General features: G+C 38.0%; 1 protein-coding gene and 1 pseudogene across 2 annotated transcripts in view; one reads left to right on the top strand and one right to left on the bottom strand.

The window, feature by feature from the left end:
• The window catches only part of ABCB7 (ATP binding cassette subfamily B member 7), a 115,240-nt gene that overhangs the window by 38,471 nt on the left and 58,401 nt on the right, over positions 1-18,368 (top strand). Inside the window, exon 2 of one of the 2 annotated variants that reach the window (XM_063083401.1) lies at positions 17,126-17,203. In XM_063083401.1, the coding sequence (XP_062939471.1) occupies positions 17,126-17,203 (78 nt within the window). Of the gene's footprint in view, positions 1-17,122; positions 17,204-18,368 lie in introns of both variants that reach the window. The other variant, XM_063083400.1, reaches the window with a different exon arrangement.
• LOC134366596 (transcription initiation factor TFIID subunit 11-like) lies at positions 5,030-5,584 on the bottom strand (annotated as a pseudogene).

Raw genomic sequence — 18,368 nt, 5'->3', positions numbered from 1 at the left:
TGAAAATTATACTTTCACTGCCCTACCATATCCTCTATCATATGCTTTTTAAAACTTTTTATTGAAGTGTAATATATGTGCAGAAAAAAGGCAGATATCATGTTTACAACTTGATGTTTTTTTACAAACTGAACAGACCTATGGACCCATATAAACCCGTGCCCAGAGTGCCATCATATTTGTTTTTCTTTTTTCTTTTTTTTCGCGGCTGTGTGGTATGGGGATCCGAACCGTTGATGTTGGTATTCACCACACTGTAGCCAGCTGAGCTAATTGACTAGCCCTTCCATCATATTTGAAAGACAGTTTAGTTGGATATAAAACTATAGGTTCAACATTCTTTTTCTTCAGTGCTTTGAAAATCCTACTTCATTGTCTTTTTTTGTCCAGTATGACTGTTGAAAAGGCTGATGTTCATCTCCTTTTTTCTACTTCATATGTTATTTGCTCTTTCTAGATTATTCTAGAAGATATTACTTTACTTTGATACTTAAATTTTCATTGTGAATATGTCCAGGTGATAGATTTTTCTTAAAACTCCTCTTGGCACTCTATGGAATCTTCCAATGTGAAATCTTTCATCTTTAATTTTGGCACACTTAATCTCTTATTTTTATAAATATTTTTTTCTCTCCATTTTAACTTTATTCTTTTTCTTGGCCTTAAATAGATTTAACACTTAGCCTTCTATGTTCCTTTTATTTAAATATTGTAACTTTTTATACCTAATATTTTCATTCTCTTTTCAAAGCCCTTATTCTCCCATAAAGCTCCTTCCCCAGCCTCTTCCTTCCTTTGCTTTTTACTCTGTCTGCTGCTTACCTGTTATTCCTTGCCCCAGGCATATATGCCTTTCTTAATATGCTTCCAACAAATGACCCTTGGAAGGCCACTCCAGCCCTAAGAGAGTTCTGATGAGTGCAAAACAAGGTAAGCCCTGAGCCAGTCCTTAAGAGAGCTGCAAGACAAGTCAAACTGTGCAACCACAATTTTTTTAGAACAAGGTACCCCTGTGATACCAGCAAGCCATACCAAGAATTCAGGCTGCCATCCATCCCCATGGGTAGATGGGGGGATGGTATGTGAGTAAGCACAAATGTCATCACACTCTCTTCTGAAATTTAGCAAGTTCTGTTTTTCATTATGCATTCCCCTGGCCGTTGCTAGTTTTTCATTAGATTCCAGAGTTCTGAAAAACTTGATTCAGAACTGGCAATTTTTACCAGTTAATCCTTCCTATAATGGAAGAATGAAGTATTGGAGTTCTGTGTTCTGTCATTTTTTGTAACATCACTTTTTTGCTTTTAACATCACAATTGTGTTGATGCTTGTACCAAGAAACAAACAAACAAAATCATGTGTGCTTTGTTAACAAAAGAAAAATTAACTTAGACATTTCAGTATTATCAGCAAGATGACAATTAGGAAATTCACTACTTCCAGTGACATTGCTGATATTGTTAGTATTCATAGTGTTAGGAATGGATATCTCCATTATACTACTTACCAGCTGTGTGAACTTGAGTAAGTGGCATAATAATGATAATAACAATAATACCTACCTTGTAGGGTTGCAGTGAGAATGAAATGAGATAATGTAATGTTGGGCACTAGGCCAGCCAAATAGTAAGTGCTCAGTGAATGGTAGCCACTGTTTTTCTTACTAAAAATGGTTATAGATGGAGTAAGGACAATACCTTTCAATACCAACCATAAATGTAAATGGATTAAATTCTCCACTTGGAAGACACAGACTGGCTGATTGAGTTAAAAAGCTAAACCCAACTATATGCTCTCTTCAAGACACTCACCTCACCTGTAAAGACACACACAGACTAAAACTGAAAGGATGGAAAAGGATATACCACACAAATGGAAATCAAAAATGAGCATGAGTAGCTATTCTTATATCAGATAAAATGTACTTTTAATCAAAAACCATAAAAAGAGACAAGGCCATTATATAACGGTAAAGGGATCATCCAGCAAGAAGACATAACAATCATAAACATATACTCACCCAACACCAGAGCACCCAGATATATAAAGCAAACACTATTTGACTTAAGAAAGAGATAGACCACAATATGATAATAGTTGGGGACCTGAACACTCCTCTCTCAGCATTGGACAGATCATCTAGCAACAAATCAACAGAGACACACAGGATTTAAACCACACCTTAGACCAATTGGACCTGGCAGATATCTGCAGAACATTTCATCCAACAACCATAGAATATGCATTCTTCTCATCAGCACATGGAATGCTCTCCAGGATAGACCATGTTAAGTCACAAATTAAGTCTCAACAAACTTTAAAATTGAAATCATTACAGCTCTCTTTTCAGACCACAGCAGATTAAAACTAGAAATTAATAGCAAGCAAAACTCTGAAAACTATACAAATACATGAAAATTAAACAACATGCTTCTGAACTGACCTATGGTCCCAAGAAGAAATTAAACAGGAAATCGAAAAGATTTCTTGAAACTAATGAACATAAAGGCTCACCATACCAAGACCTGTGGGATACTTCAAAAGCCATACTAAGAGAGAAGTTTATTGCAGTAAATGCTTACATCAAAAGAAGAGAAAGATATAAGGACTTCTGCTCAAGATGGTGGAATAGACGGTACCCAATGTCACTCTCTCCCACAATCAACCAATTTTACAACTATTAAAAAGCAATGAATGCCAAGCTGGGGCTGCTAGAGCTCAGGGGAAGAGGAGGAGAGATCTATGGACTTCATGAAGGCGGGAGAAGCCACAATGAGAGAAAGAAAGGACCACTCCGAGTGTTTCAAGCCCCAGCCTCTTCAAAGCTGGCCCTGGTGAGCACGTGGAGCAAGAGCTGGCAAAAGCCACTACTGTGCCCTTCATATGAAGTTGCTTGGAGGCTGCAGGGTAGAAGAGGGCCTTGGGCGCCCTCAGGCCAGCTAGACCACTAACAGGGTTTCCGTGGCCCACATAGGAGTGAGGGGCCACAGACAGTGGAAAAAAGCCACTCAGAGGCCAGTGAGTCATCGCAAGGGACCAGTGCGTGGCCCATCTCACGGGAAGTGTTTGAAGTAAAGGGGATGCAGGAGACTCGTAAACCAGGGGAACACTGGGGCACACCATAGACAGCTGATCTGCCCTCCTGTCAGCACAGGCTCACTCAGTAGAGACTGGTCAGAAATATAAAACTGCAGGGGGTGCAGGTTGCTGAAAAGACAAAGACCCAGACCAGAGTTTCCACACAACCCAGGTGTACTGGACCTCATATGACCTGAAAGTACTTCAAGGTCAACATTTAAAACCTGAGCTGCACAAAAAGCATTCCACAAGGAATCAGCAGCAAAGCAGCAATTTAGCTCAACCGTAGGGCTCAAGTGCTGGTCCCCACAGAAAGTTCCCCCATTTTAGAAGTAAGCAAAGGACAACAAATTATTTCCAGTGCAGATTTTAAGTGGTTGGGGTAGCCAATAATACAACACAGAACTGAAAGAACAAACAAAAAACCTACAGATCAGAGACAAAGTTCTGATATTAACCAGTTAAGGTCTAACACCACCAAAGAACACCTATAAAACCTAGAAGGACCAGAAGTCCCCCAGGCTCACAAGCCAGGGTGGGGGAGGGCTGAGGGTCTCAGCCACACCCACCCTGACATCCGTATCCAGCCCATCGATGACCATCAGGCCACTGCCAGAAGTGCACCAGTTCCCGATCCAAGGTGGTGGGGGTCTGAAGGCCTCAGCCATGCCCCCCTGACATCTGCGTCTGGCCCAGCAATGACTACCAGGCCACCACCGGAAGCACCCCACGCTCCTGAGCCAAGGTGGGGGGGGCCAAGGACTTCAGCCATGCACCCCTCAATGTCCACATTCAGCCCAGCGATGACCCCTGAGCCACTGCCGGAAGTTCCCTGGGCCCCTGAGCTGGAGTTTTGGGGAGCCGAGGGCCTCAGCCATGCTGCCCCGATGTCCACATCCATCCCAACAATGTCCAGCAAGCCATGGCTGAAAGTGTCCTGTGCTCCCAGACCAGTGGAGGGGAGGCCGAAGTCCTCAGCCATGCCCCTTGACCTCTGCATCCAGCCCAGCAGTGACCACCAGGCCACTTCTGGAAGTGCCCCAGGCCTCCAAGCCAGAGTAGTGGGGGCTCGAGGGCCTCAGCCTCACCTCCTAATTGCGCATCCAGCCCAGCTATGCCTGAACCATCACCAGAAGCCCCTTGGGTTCCCCTGCCAGAATGAGGGGGGTGCCACAGGCCTTGATCATGCCCCCCTCCTCCTCCTGCCACCCTATGCCCTTCCCATATCCCCCTCCCCCTCCCTCATAACTGCTCCACAACAACATCTTAGAATGTAAAATAATAATAATTATATATATATGTGTATATATCTATATCTGTATATATATATATATATATTTTTTTTTTATGGGCAAACTGGAAAACAGTTTAATGATCACTTACCAAAATCCACAGGAGAATCTGAAATGTTTACAAGCACAAATTATTCCACTACTCCTCCTATCACTGTGTCCTTCATGGTGGAGTGTCACAAATCCAAAGTTTCTGATTGTTTCATCTACTTAAAACCAGATGTAAGAAGCAACCTAAGTCTTAGCAACTTTAGGCTTCAATGTGAAACCATCAAAGCTCTCTTGGAAAGGTTTTTTCTCTCTGAAAGCAGCTTCCCTATCCAGAAGATGCTAAGGCCTGTGTACTTTTCTTCTGCCAACTAGCCAAGAGGTCAGGATGCCTGAAGAGGTCCCAAAATTTAGTCAAAGGCAAGCTGCATTCCTTCTAGGTGTGACAAATACCAGAGTTTTGAGAAAGACATTAAAATCATCATGGAGTCCATGGAGGACTGAGATACTAAAGCACCAGTGCAGAAAATCTGATGTAACAGGAAGTCTGGAACCAGTACTTCTTCTATCAGTAATAGGCCTTTCTAGGCTTTGGTCTAGAAGAAGATGATTTTTTTTGTGCTTGGAGTTGGGGATTTGCCCCTTGGACTTTAACCTTTGAACAGCTTTCCTTATATGTTTGGGTTGCAGTGGTGGCATTTCTCCCCACTTCTCACACATATCCAGTGCTGCTTCTACCACCTCCCCGACAAAAACCTTGGAAAAACCAGACATAGCAATAGCAACATTATGAGACACAGAAGTGCCACTAACGGACTGGATCAGCCTTTCAGTGGCTGCCTTATGGAAAGCTGACTGGCTATACATTTCATAACGATTCAGCTGCTCCTCAGAAAAAAAAGAAACCAGGATTTGCATCTTCTGAATCTCATCTTCATCCATTTTCTGCTTCTTTTTCTTTTCTTTGGTATCTATTTTCAGTTTTTTGGCTGCAGGAGTAAGTAATGAGTCTTCCCTTTCAACCGCTGTTAAATCTGAGACATCCTGACTCTTGAGCTTGCCTTCCTCTGCTACGGCTTCTTTCAAGTTCACATCTCCGTCTCTGTCATTTTCCTCTGGGATTCCATCTGTGTCAGTAGTCCCCAGCCTCTGGGAGCAGTGGCCGTCTCGTCCGACTCCCCTGTCTCTTCACCTTTGTCTGTGGGAGACTCACGGGCATTGTCCATCGTGGCTAGAATTAGAGCTGAGGGGTAATCGTCGTGCTGTGAGATGCAGGAGTTTGGGACCCCCTAAATATATTTTTTTAAATTAACCTAACGTTACAACTCAAAGAACTAGAAAAAATGAGAGCAATCCAATCCCAAAATTAGTAGATGGACAGAAATAGTTAAGATCAGAGCAGAACTAAATGAAATAGAGACCCAAAAAACAATACAAAAGATCAATGAAAGAAAAACTTGGTTTTGTGAGAAGATAAATAGGCAAAGCATTAGCTAAGCTAACTAAAAAAAGGAGAGAGAAGGCCCAAATTACAAAAATCAGGAATGAGAAAGGAGACATTACAACTGATACCAATCATTAGAGACTGAAGTTCTATTAAGGTAATTAAAAGGTGGAACCTTTAAGAGGGATTAAATTGATGGTTTAATGGTGGTTGTGGGATAGTTCTGAGGGCTTTAAAAGGAGAGCACATGAGGAGCTCTCTCTCTCTCTCTGCTCCATCATTTTCTGCCATGTGAGACCCTTGCATTGCTGTAAAGCCTCCTCCAAAGAAGACCCTAAGCAGATGTATTCCCTGGACTTTGGACCTCCCAGCCTCAGAAACTGTAAGCAATAAATTTTGTTTTCTTATAAATCACCCAGTTCCAGCTATTTATGTTATAAACAACAGAAACAGACTAATACAGAAAATTGGTACAAGAGAAGTAGGGTGTTGCTTATATCAAATACTTGAAAATGTGGAAGCAGCTTGGGAACTGGGTGTTGAACAGAGGCTTGAAGAATTTGAAGGAGGAGGCTAGAAAACACCTAGATGCTGGTGAAAGTTTAGAAGACAAGAAAACCAGTATAAGTTTGTAATGTTCTGGAGACTAGTTAAATGGTTGTAATAGTCCATTGAGGTTGCTTATAACAAAATACCTGAAACTTGGTGATTTATAAAGAAAAACATTTATTGCTTAGTTTCTGAGGCTGGGAAGTCGAAAGTCCATCTGGTGGTGGCAACAGTGAATCAGAGACCATTGCAAGATGGTGGAAGCAGAGAGAGCAGAGAGAGAGCAAGAGAGACTCTCCTCCTCTTTTAAAGTCCTCAGAACCATGCCCTGACCACCATTTTTAATCCATTCACTACTGCACAGTCCTACAATCTAATCACCTCTTTAAGGTTACATCTTTCAGTTGCCATAATAGGATTTCCCACCCTCTTAACAGTCACAGTGGGGGCTAAGTATCTAATACATGAAATTTGAGGGACACAATTCAAGCTCCAGTGGGTTTTGGGGGGACATAAATCAATCCACTACAATGGTGGTGAGCAGAATGCTGATAGAAATATGGACAGTAAAGGCCCTTCTGAGATTTCAGATGAAAATAAGAAGAGACTTATTGGAAACCAGGGCAAAGATCACCCTTGCTGTGAACTGGCAAGGAACTTGGCTGCATTCTGTGCATGCCCAAAAGTTTCATGGAATATGGAATGTCAAGGTGCTGATCCAGTGTATTAGGCAGAAGAAATTTCTAAGTAGCAAAACGTTCAGGAAGCTGAATGGCTACTTGTAACAGCCTGCACTGAGTTATGATGGCAAAGGAATGACATAAAGCTAGAATTTATTATTAAAAGGGAAGCAGAGTGTAAAGATTTAGAAAACTTGCAACCTAGCAATGTGGTAGAGAAGCAGAGAGCATTTTCAGGAGAACAATTCAGTGGTGTAGCCCAGCGACTGTTTGCTAACGTTAATACAGAAGAAAGGGATTATCAAAAGAAGGGAGAAAGACCTTGAAGGCATTTCAGAGATCTTAATGCTGCATCTTCCATTATAGGCCCAGAGGCTTAGGGAGACAGAATGGTCTCAGGGAATAGGCCTGAAATACCCTCCATGGGCTCACTGCCCAGGGCCACCTCAGGATGCTGCTCCCCACAGCAGCACCCTGGCTGCTTTGGCTGCTCCAGCTGTGGCTAAATTGGCCCCAGGTGTGGCTTAACCACATTAAGATACCATCTCACCCCAGTTAGACTGGCTATCATAAAAAAGATGGAGAACAACAAATGCTGGTGAGGATGTGGAGAAAAGGGAACCTACCTACACTGTTGGTGGGACTAAAATTTTGTGCAGCCATTATGGAAAACAGTATGGAGGTTCCTTAAACAGCTTCAGATAGAACTGCCATATGATCCAGCAGTTCCACTGCTGGGTATATACCCAAAGGAATGGAAATCATCATGTTGAAGGGATACCTGCACTCCCATGTTTATTGCAGCTCTATTTACAACAGCCAAGAGATGGAACCAACCTAAATGTCCATCATCAGATGACTGGATAAGGAAAATGTGGTATATATACTCAATGGAGTACTACTCAGCCATTAAAAAAAATGAAATTCTACCATTCACAGCAACATGGGTGAACTTGGAGAAAATCATGTGAAGTGAAATAAGCTAGGCGCAGAAAGCAAAATATCGAATGTCTTCACTGATAAGTGGGAGCTAAAAAAATAAATAAAAAAAGAAAGATACAACAATCACAATAAAATGTTGAACTTTCAAGAGGAGAGAACAGAACTGAGGTTGCCTGAGGTGGAAAAGGGGGAGTGGGAGGGGATAAAGGAGGAACTGGTAAAAGACCAGGAAGAATGACTGCATTTTATAATGTTAAATATACTAATTGTCCTGATATCACATATTGCACACAGGTACTGATATTCAATTCTTTACCCCACAGATATTTACAATGAACTACATTTCAATTTAAAAAAAAAAAGTATTGCAGGATCCTTGTGTGTGTTTGTGTGTGCACATATGTAAGTTTATATACACGTACACGTGTTAAAAAAAAAATCTTACCATAGCATTCATCTTGCTGTGACATTTATGCTTGCATCTGTCAGTTTTAGATTTCAACTCCTCAAGTATATGGATCATGTATTTACCATTTTTGTTGTGTGCAATGTGTGAGATAAAACCCTTTCTGTATTGCAACAGTGAGTGTAGTTTGAAAAGGTTGGTAAGACAATTTACAGCAAGGTCTGTTTACTCTTGAAACATTCTAGAGTGACTTGAAGGCTCTAGGTGCTTCTTTTCAAGGCAGCTTTAAAAAAATATAGCTCTTAAGTTGCATCTAGGAGGGCTGTCGGCTTTCTTCCTGACATTATGTGAAAACAAGTGTTCTGGCTATTGTATGAATTATGGTCAACTTACGGTATTTTTGAAGTGCACTTGAAGAGAAGAGTGGATATGTTTAGAAAAATGTGATAGGTTTTCAGGGCTCAAATAGACCTGAAGAAAAATGAGAAGGAGCAAAATTAAGACATTTTTTGTGTGTGTTTGTTTTGAGTGGGGGAGGATAGGTTTGTAATATCTTTTGAAAAAGTCCCCCCCCCCTTTTTTATTTGAGCTAATTTCATTTGGTATAGGCAATAATAATGTTATCAGGAATACACAATTGCATTCTATATCATGTCTCTGTTCAATTAGATCATAAGGAGATGAGGGAATAGGGGTTAGCAACCTTCTCAGCCTTGAGTGCCAGTAGCAGTACTACACTAACAATTAAAAAACAGGCACAAGAAAAAGAGAAATCAGTGAACACATAAAAAGAGAAACCAAAAAGGGGTAAAAGAGAAGACACCATGTTGAGGGGAGTGGCAGATTGCCATCAGAAATGGCCCCAAATACCTATGTTTACCTACCTCTGTAGTAAAAATTAACTTTCAGCATATAGAAAGGGACTACATATGAGTAAGCTAAAAGGAACTTAAAATTCACAAAACCAAATACCTTCTTTAAAATACCTTTTCCGTCTAGTGCTAAGCATGAACTCATTAGATATCATTTGTAAGTTTCAGAGTTGAGTTTGTGTTTGCATAAATACTCTTAGTCTATACCTCTGTTGTAAATAGATTGTGACATGTTATTTCCTACCAAAGGACTGCCTGTTATCAGACTTTGCTGGAATGCTTATAAAGAAAACCATGGTGTTTTGGATATGACCTGCATAGTGAACCTTGCAGAATGACCCAAGTAAATGAAAATGGTATCTTGTATGAGTTTAGGGTAATTTTCCAGGTAGTTTAGTCATCAGTGGCAATTTGACACATCCATAAAAAGCAACAAACATAAATGGGCATTTATAGAAAAATATAACTAAACAAAGTGGCAGGTCTACTACTGATTCAAATTGTCCAGCTGTGGAACTGAGAGTTAAATGTGCTGAGGGTTCTCTTCCAAGTCCACATTAGGAAACATAAAGAGCAAGACTGTTAAATTACCAAAAGTTGATACTGTAAAGTAGCAGAAAATAGGTCCAATTCCACTTTCTCAAATTCTTTCACATTATCTCAGCATTCCAGCTGCAGTGTGAAATGTGTGATAATGTCTCCATTCTATGCACAAACACAATAAGGCTAGCAATCTTAGAAGTACTGAGAGATTCACACCAATTTTCTACAGTTCTTGGGTTCTAATAAGCCAGCCCAATGAAATAATTCACTATTTAATGTGTCTGAAATATGTCCTAGGTAAATTCATTCTTAATATGATGTGGAAAGTTCTCTTTATGTGCTTGTCCCCAATTTCATGTTTTAAAAGGAGTTGGCTCTGAAGTTTTTTCTTAACTTTTAATATTCAGTCATTGGTTTTTATTGCCCTGAATTTGGCAAATGTTTTGAAATTCTGTTACTCTATTAGTAAGCAGCATGGAATCTCACACTACTTAGCTAAAACTTATAAATCATTGGCCAAGTTTTATGATTACAAGAATATCATGATAAATGAGCTTCTTATGTGAATGGAATAAAGGAAACTTACTTCTTAAAGGTTGCCTAAACAAACTTAACAACTGAAGAGTTTTTGTGCTGCTGGTGTTATAGCCCCCGAGATGAGAAAAATTGGTTGATAAAATTAAAACTGTTTGAGGGAGAGGGGAATTCTTTATTTTTTTTTATGTTTTTGTTCATAGGTTGGTTTTCTGTGATGGTGCCGGTGGATATTTTTTGTTGGGGGTGCATTCTTAATTTTGCTTTATCATTTACAAAATCCGTGGAGGTTGAAGGGGTTTTAGAAATCATCTAGATCTGGTGGTTAGCAATCTGTGGTCTGTGGGCCAAATCTAGCATGTTACCTATTTTTGCAAGGCCCCTGTGTTAAGAATTTTTTTTAACCTTTTTTAATGGTTGGGGAAACAATCAAAAGAATAATATTTTGTGATAAATGACAATTACATGGAATTTAAATTTCATTGTCCATTTAAAGTTTTACAGGAACACAGCCTTCTTTGCTCATTCGTTTATGTGTTATCTATGGCTGCTTTCCTGCTACAAAGACAGAGTTGAATAGTTGTGACAGAGACTAACTACCGTCAGCATTCCATGTATGTGGGTCCTGCATCTGTGGATTCAACTAACCACGGATCAAAAATATCCAGAAAAAAAATTGCTTCTGTACTGAACATGTACAGACTTTTTTTCTTGTCATTATTCCCTAAACAATATAGTATAACAACTGCTTCCATAGCATTTATACTGTATTAGGTATTATAAGTAAACTAGAGATGATTTAAAGTATACGAGAAGATGTGCTAGGTTACATACAAAACCACGCCATTTTATATCAGGGACTTGAGCATCCTCAGATTTTGGTATCCACTGAAAGTCCTGGAACCAATCCCCTGCAGATACTGAGGAACTGCTCTATATGCTCACAAACCCTAAAATGTTTACTGGCTGGACAAGGAACTGAAGAAAACAATTCCATTCACCATTGCATCAAAAAGAGTAAAGTACTTAGGAATAAATTTAACAAAGAATGTGAAAGTGATAAAAGAAATTGGAGAAGACACAAATAAATGGAAAGATATCCCTTGTTTATGGATAGAAATAGTTTGTGTTATCAAGATTTCCATATTACTGAAAGCAATATACAGATTCAACACAATCCCTATCAAAATTCCAATGTTATTTTTCACAGAAATTTTAAAAAATTCTAAAATTTGTGTAGAACCACAAAAGACTCAGATAGCCAAAGCAATCTTGAGAGGGAGAGACAAGGTTGAAGGCACCACACTTCCTGGTTTCAAATTATATTACAAAGCTATAGTAATCAAAACAGTACTATACTGGCATGAAAACAGACACACAGACCAATGGAACAGAATATATAACCTGGAAATAAACCCACACATATATAGTCAATTAATATTCCACAAGAGTGCCCAGAATACAAAATGTGGAACAAATAGTCTCTTCGATAGATGGTGCTGGAAAAAATGGATTTCCACATGCAAAGGAATGAAATTGGACCCTTACAGAAAAATCAACTCAAAATGGATAAAAGACTTAAACATAAAACCTGAAACTGTAAAACTCGTAGAAGAAAGCATCAGGGATAAGTTCCTTGTTCTTGGCAATGGTTTTTTTGGATATGACACCAAAAGCTCAGGCAACAAAAGTAAAAATAAATAAGCAGGACTACATCAAACTAAAAAGCTTCTGTACAGCAAAGGAAGCGATCAACAAAATGATGAGGATGGATATGGACTGGGAGAAAATATTTGCAAACTGTATGTGTGATAAGAGGTTAATATCCAAAATATGTAAGGAACTCACACAACTCATAGCAAAAAACACAAATAACCAGATTAAAAGATGGGCAGAGGAACTCAATAGACATTTTTTCCCAAAAAAGACATGCAAATAGCAAACAGATAAAAGTGCCCAATCACATTAATCATCAGTGAAATGCAAATCAAAACCATAATGAGATACCACCTCATACCTGTTAGGATGGCTATTATCAACAAGATAAGAGATAACAAATGTTGGTTAAAATATGGTGAAAAGGGAATCCTTGTACACTGCTGGTGGGAATGTAGATTGGTGCAGCCATCATGGAAAATAGTATGGAGGTTTCTCAAAAAATTAAAAATAGAACTAACATATGGTCCAGCAATCCCTCTTCTGGTTATGTACTCAAAGGAAATGAAATCAGCATGTTAAAGAGATATCTGCATTGCCATGTTTATTGCAGCATTATTCACAAAAGATACGGAAACAGCCATAGTGTCCGTGGACAGATGAATGGATAAAGAAATTGTGGTTTATATACATAATGCAATATTATTTAGCTTTAGAAAAGAAGGAAATCCTACCATTTGTGACAACATGAATGAACCTGGAGGATGTTATATTAACTGAAATAAGCCAGGCACAGAGAGATAAATACTGTATCTAAAAAAGTTGAATATACAGAAACAGTGAGTATAACAGCAGTTGCCAGAGGCCTGGAAGTGAGAGAAATGGGTAGATGTTGGTTAAAGGGTACAAAGTTGCAGTTATGTAGGATGAATAAGTCTAGAGATCTAATGTACAGCATAGTGGCTATAGTTAATAATACTGTATGATATACCGGAAATTTGCTGATTTCAGATGCTCTCACTATACACACAAAAAAAGTAACTGTGTGAGGAAATGGGTATGTTAATTTGCTTGGCTGCTGTAATCATTTCGCTCTGTGTATCAAAACATGTTGTACACCTCAATATAATTAAAAAATAAAATAAGTAAATATAAAGTGTGTCATGGTGATGAGTACTATTAGTGAAAACAATGCTGGATACTGGGGATAGAGAGTGGGGAGGAACTCCTATTTTTATATATTATACTTTTATTTAATATCCTTAAAGTTAGCTTTACCTTTGTTAATAAATATTCTAAAACATAAAAAAGAATTACTCTCCATCCTTTTACAGAAAAAGTTTGCCAACCCATGTTCTAGAGTCATCTAAGTTTATAGTGACAGAGTTCATTCAACCTGAAGATTTTGTGGCTTAATGAACGAAGACTCAGGTGAAATGAGCTGTCCCAAATCCTTATGCTATGCTGCCATTTAACCATTAATTCACCAAGCATTTATTGAATACCTAATACAATAAAGAAAATCATTTATCCTTCAACTTTCAGCTGAGAACTGTAATTACAAAATCTAAGTCAGCTACCATTTCTTCTCCCTCTTCCTTTTCCTCTCCCTTCCACTCCTTCCACCCGCCACAGTTAGTTTTTAGACAGTTGGGAAGAAAACCAAGTTTTATGTCAGACTTTTAAACTTTAAAAGTAGGTTAAATGTAGTTTTAAATCATAGCAGTTTCTCCTTAAGAATGTATTAAGAATTTAATTTTAAATATTTTAGATTTCAATCACAGATAATTAATGATCAGATGATAAAAATATTCGTACATGACCACAGTATTTGATACTGTTAAGCATTACATGCATCATGGATGAATTAGTAAACTTAGTTTTGTTTTTAAAGTTTCAGGAATGCAGAATATGTAATTGACTCCAAAATCCTTCATGGGTTGACAATTTATAAATTGTTTTTTAATCTCTTTATTATTAGGTAATATTTCAAGTGTCATAAACACTAAGCATAACTTGAATTATGAAAGCTAACTATTATAAAAAAGATGCAATCATTAGTAATTACTAAACAAATGTGTTAATAGGATTATTTTTGGTAAAGATTGAATTTTTACCTAAAACAAAGAGTGCAATTGTAACATAAGTAGGTTTCAGGTTTATTAGTCTCCTTACTTGGGTCTTGGTCTCATTTGCATGGAGGTAGTTCTGTCTGCTAGATCGATGATTGTCAAGCTAGGACTGGGTCTGGAGCTCACAGACCCCTCAAGACCGTTCACAGACTGGGTCACAAACCCTTCACACGCCAAGCTGGGTCGCCAGACCCCTCACATCCCAGGCTGGGTCACCAGACCCCTCACACACAGGTCTGTGAGCTAGGTAACTGGCAAAAATGTCCTTGGAGCTGTAGGTCAGAGAGCATGGCCACGTGGGGAGGGAGCCTGGAGGCAGTCAGCACCAACCAGGGTGGTGGCACCGTACATGTGCACGAACACCCACACACAACTTATTTACAAAGAATGTGCTGCACCACTCCCAACCGGACCTAAGGCAAGGGGGCCTGATTAAATTATTCTATTTTCCCAACAGACGGTTTTAGTGTTGATATTCATTTTATAAATGTTTATTGAATAGTCTACACAGAGCGAGGCATTGTGCTCATGCAACTGTCTATCAAGAATTAATGTGTTTAATGATTAGTGGATGAATAGTGCTGATCTACATGACAGTATACATTATTATACTCAGAGATCACAGATTCCTTAACTTTTAGGTTCCTCCAGAAATTTTTTTTTTTTTTTTTAACATACTAACTTACCTGCCTTTTAAAATGGATAATCAGATTATTATTTTCAGTATACTGGACTTATTTGGTATCTGTGCATATTAGTCATGTCTGTTATCTTCAGTAATATATGGTTTGTTGCTGTGTGTGTCTTTGGAGAGACAATGTTAGAAATAAATTCAGATGCTAGATTTATTGAAGAAATAATTACAATTTACTCAGTTAAGTTCTTTAAAATCCAGTTAATAACAGCAGGCTTTTCATTTCATTCCGTACAAACCACAGAATTTCAGAGTTGGAATGGACCTTTGAGGTCATCTAATCCAACCCTGTAATTTTCAAATCAAGTTTCACAGAATTAATAATCTTGTTTTCTCCCATTGCCCACCTCAATTTGTAAGTTGAGGATATGTTGCTATAAACCCTTTCCTTGGAATTTAAAAAGTAGAGGTAGTCTCTAATTTATGACTGAATTGTGTTTTAGAAATGTCTGCAAGTCTTTTGTTGAGATCTCAGGGCATTTTTCCAGAAACAATATTATAAATAGTGGTAGGGTTCCAGTACTAGCTCTCAAGAGGTGTTAACACATTATGTGACTGAAACTTTTACCTTAGCAGTGAAAGATGTTTTAAATAATCAGTGCTGGTTATCTCTGGAAAATAGGGAGGACATAATATTGTAGAGGAGTTATGTAGGGGGTTCTTTTTAATGTTATACCTTAGGCTGGGTAGTGAGTACACATGTGTTCATTATATTGTTTTCTGAACTTTTTATATGCCTGAAATATTTGATAATTTTAACAGTGCTCTTTTACTACTAGACGTTCAGTTTCAATATGAACATTTAAAATTACTTATTTACCTTGAATACTGATACTTAAGGGAAAAAAACGATTTGATTAGAGAAGGATAAAGAGGTAGCTGGAAATTCTGAAGGGCTTTTATGGATACTTTTAAGGACTTAGATTTGATAATGGTTGTCTTTATTTTGCCTGGTTTCACTTCGGGTGATTAAGTATATCACCAGCATTAATCTTTTATCTAGCAGCCATATATATAGGTATGGTTTTGAGAGAGAGGAATGAAAAGGTGGATAGTCATTTACTTGAGATAATTGGGCAAGTTGTGAAAAACAAAGAAGATTAAATTGCGTATGCATGTTTAAAGATGGGAAGATCTTGCTCTGATATGTAGTTACTTGAACTAGGGGCTTGTGAAAAATGGGAAAGTGGGGGAGTAATGTTGTACAGGGTCTGAATATGGAGAAAGGCAGTGAGGAAAAGATTGGAGTTAAGCACTAGAAGGGCATCATTAACAGTGGATAGCTTGATTACTGTGATAAAGAGATTTGAGGGTACATGGAATGGTGTAGGAGCTTGGGTTTGGCAAGCCATTGGTATTTTTGAAATTTTCATAATTCAGAGAATGCCTTATATGTTTATAAATATACATAAGCTGAAATCAACTACTGTTTATTACATTTTAGAAAACAAGTAATTTTCTCAATAATTTGGTTACTTTTTTGTGTATGGAGATTGTTTTTTTGGTTGATTTGGGTTTTGGTATTTTGCAGTGTAAAACATTGATTTTTATATGGAGATGTTAGTCCAGCTGTACAACCCATTTATAGCTTAGGGAAAGCCTAAGTATTACTTGCCTTTTGGGAGAGACTTGACCTAAGAAGCAAGTTTTTTCTCACTAAATTGATGGTGCTTTTCAGAAAGATGTCTGTCTATTTTACAGATGTCTATCTAGTATTACCATGGAGAGGTTCTTTACTCTGCCTGTTTTCAGCTCCACTTTTAGAACATTACCAAAAAAAAAAAAAAAAAAAATTGCCCTGGGGAAACTTTTGTTGGAGTCCATCAGCTAGTTACGTAGAAATATTTGGCAAAACTGATCTTGTTACAGATATCTAAATTTAGCATTCAGATTAAGACTAAAGAGGGAACAGACACAGAGTAGAGCATAATAAAATGCAGTAAAGGGAGTTAGAACAAAAGAATATTTGAAAAGAGCATAAAAGCCATTTAAGAAAGAAATGGGGTTGTAGACTTCGGGGATTTTAAGAAACGAAGACCCAAAAAAAGGAAAGAAACAAAGACAGAGAAACCTAGAGAGAAGGGGGGTGAAAAAGAAATACAATTTGACATTTTTAGTGAGTTATATAATTTACTTTATACCTGGACCACAAATTGTATTTTTTTGTCTTTTAAGGCATGTATAAAAAGCATAAGCATCTTTCCAGCATTGGCTATGGTTTTAATTTTATGTGTGTTTATGAACAAAGGAAATAATCTTTGAATGTTAACTATCCACTCTGAAACTACCTTCCCCCCTTTTTTTCTCTTCAGCAGGTCCCAGAGTCATTTAGAAGTACCACATGGCAAAGATTGGGAAAAGGCAATTCAAGACAGTTATTAGATGCTACAAAGGTAAGATTAAGCAAACACTTCCACATATATTTGGGAAAAACGTGGAAGACCTTGGGGCATTTCCCAATTTATACTCCATATTTACTACATATTTTACATTTCCCAGATAATTTTCCTTTTTATGTTTTTTTAACACTGGCAAGATGAATAAGAAGGTATGTTTCTGTTACTGGAAATGCAGGTAGAACATTTTTCTACCCCCTGGAGAAATCTGTCTGAATCTCTTGAGATCACTGCCAACTAAAGTAACATTTTCAGAAAGCTTTTATAAATGTAATGGCAGCTTGTTGACACTTAAATTTATCCTGGTAATTTTTATCTGATGTATGGAATGCTGTAGGTTTTTTAAGTGAGTAAAGTTTCTTACCTTAGAAAATGTTCAGATAGCAGAATACCAAGAGATTCAAAGCTTATTAGAGCCCATAGGGTAAGTGATGCTGAGTTTACACGTTGATGAGAATTATTTTTCATTGCTGCTAATGTAAGTGAGAGACCTCTTTAAAAATTTGCCATGCTTTAGGGCCGAGCCCGTGGCGCACTCGGGAGAGTGCAGCGCTGGGAGCGCGGCGATGCTTCCACTGCGGGTTCGGATCCTATATAGGAATGGCCGGTGAGTGGCGGTCATGAAAAAGACAAAAAAAAAAAAAATTTGCCGTGCTTTAAAATGAGACATGTGAATCTCCATGAAGCAAAAGACTAGAAAATTAGAGGATGGTCTAAATCCTGTGTACTTACTTTATTTTTTCTTTCTGATTTATAACTTATTTGCCATGAAGGTACAAGGTATTGTTCTAATTTATGAAAAGGCTGTAGAAATGAATTAGGTTTTCCATTATTGTATTTAAGTTTTAAGAGGAAAATGTGCTTAATCTTCTCATTGTCTGTGATACCGCTAAGTTTCTTTTAGTCTTTTGCTTTGTTGAAGACTTCATTATCATGTATGGTGTTCACCAGACCCCTTGATAAAACTTGTTGCTCAGTCTTTTAGAGGAAGAAAAATCACAAGGAGACATTGTCAGACTAAAAATTACCTTTTGATGTTTTTCTTTTATAAAATGCTTTAAGATTGTTGATCCAAAAATCAATAACCCATTTATGGCTATTACTTTTTGTGTTTCTACTGGTGAGAACAAGAAGGCACTTTTGCTTTTTGCAATTCCATTTT

The sequence above is a fragment of the Cynocephalus volans genome, chromosome X (assembly GCF_027409185.1).
Source record: "Cynocephalus volans isolate mCynVol1 chromosome X, mCynVol1.pri, whole genome shotgun sequence".
Classification (NCBI taxonomy): Eukaryota; Metazoa; Chordata; class Mammalia; order Dermoptera; family Cynocephalidae; genus Cynocephalus; species Cynocephalus volans.
Note: the sequence above shows the minus strand (reverse complement) of the source record. Positions and strands in the feature narration are given on the sequence as shown.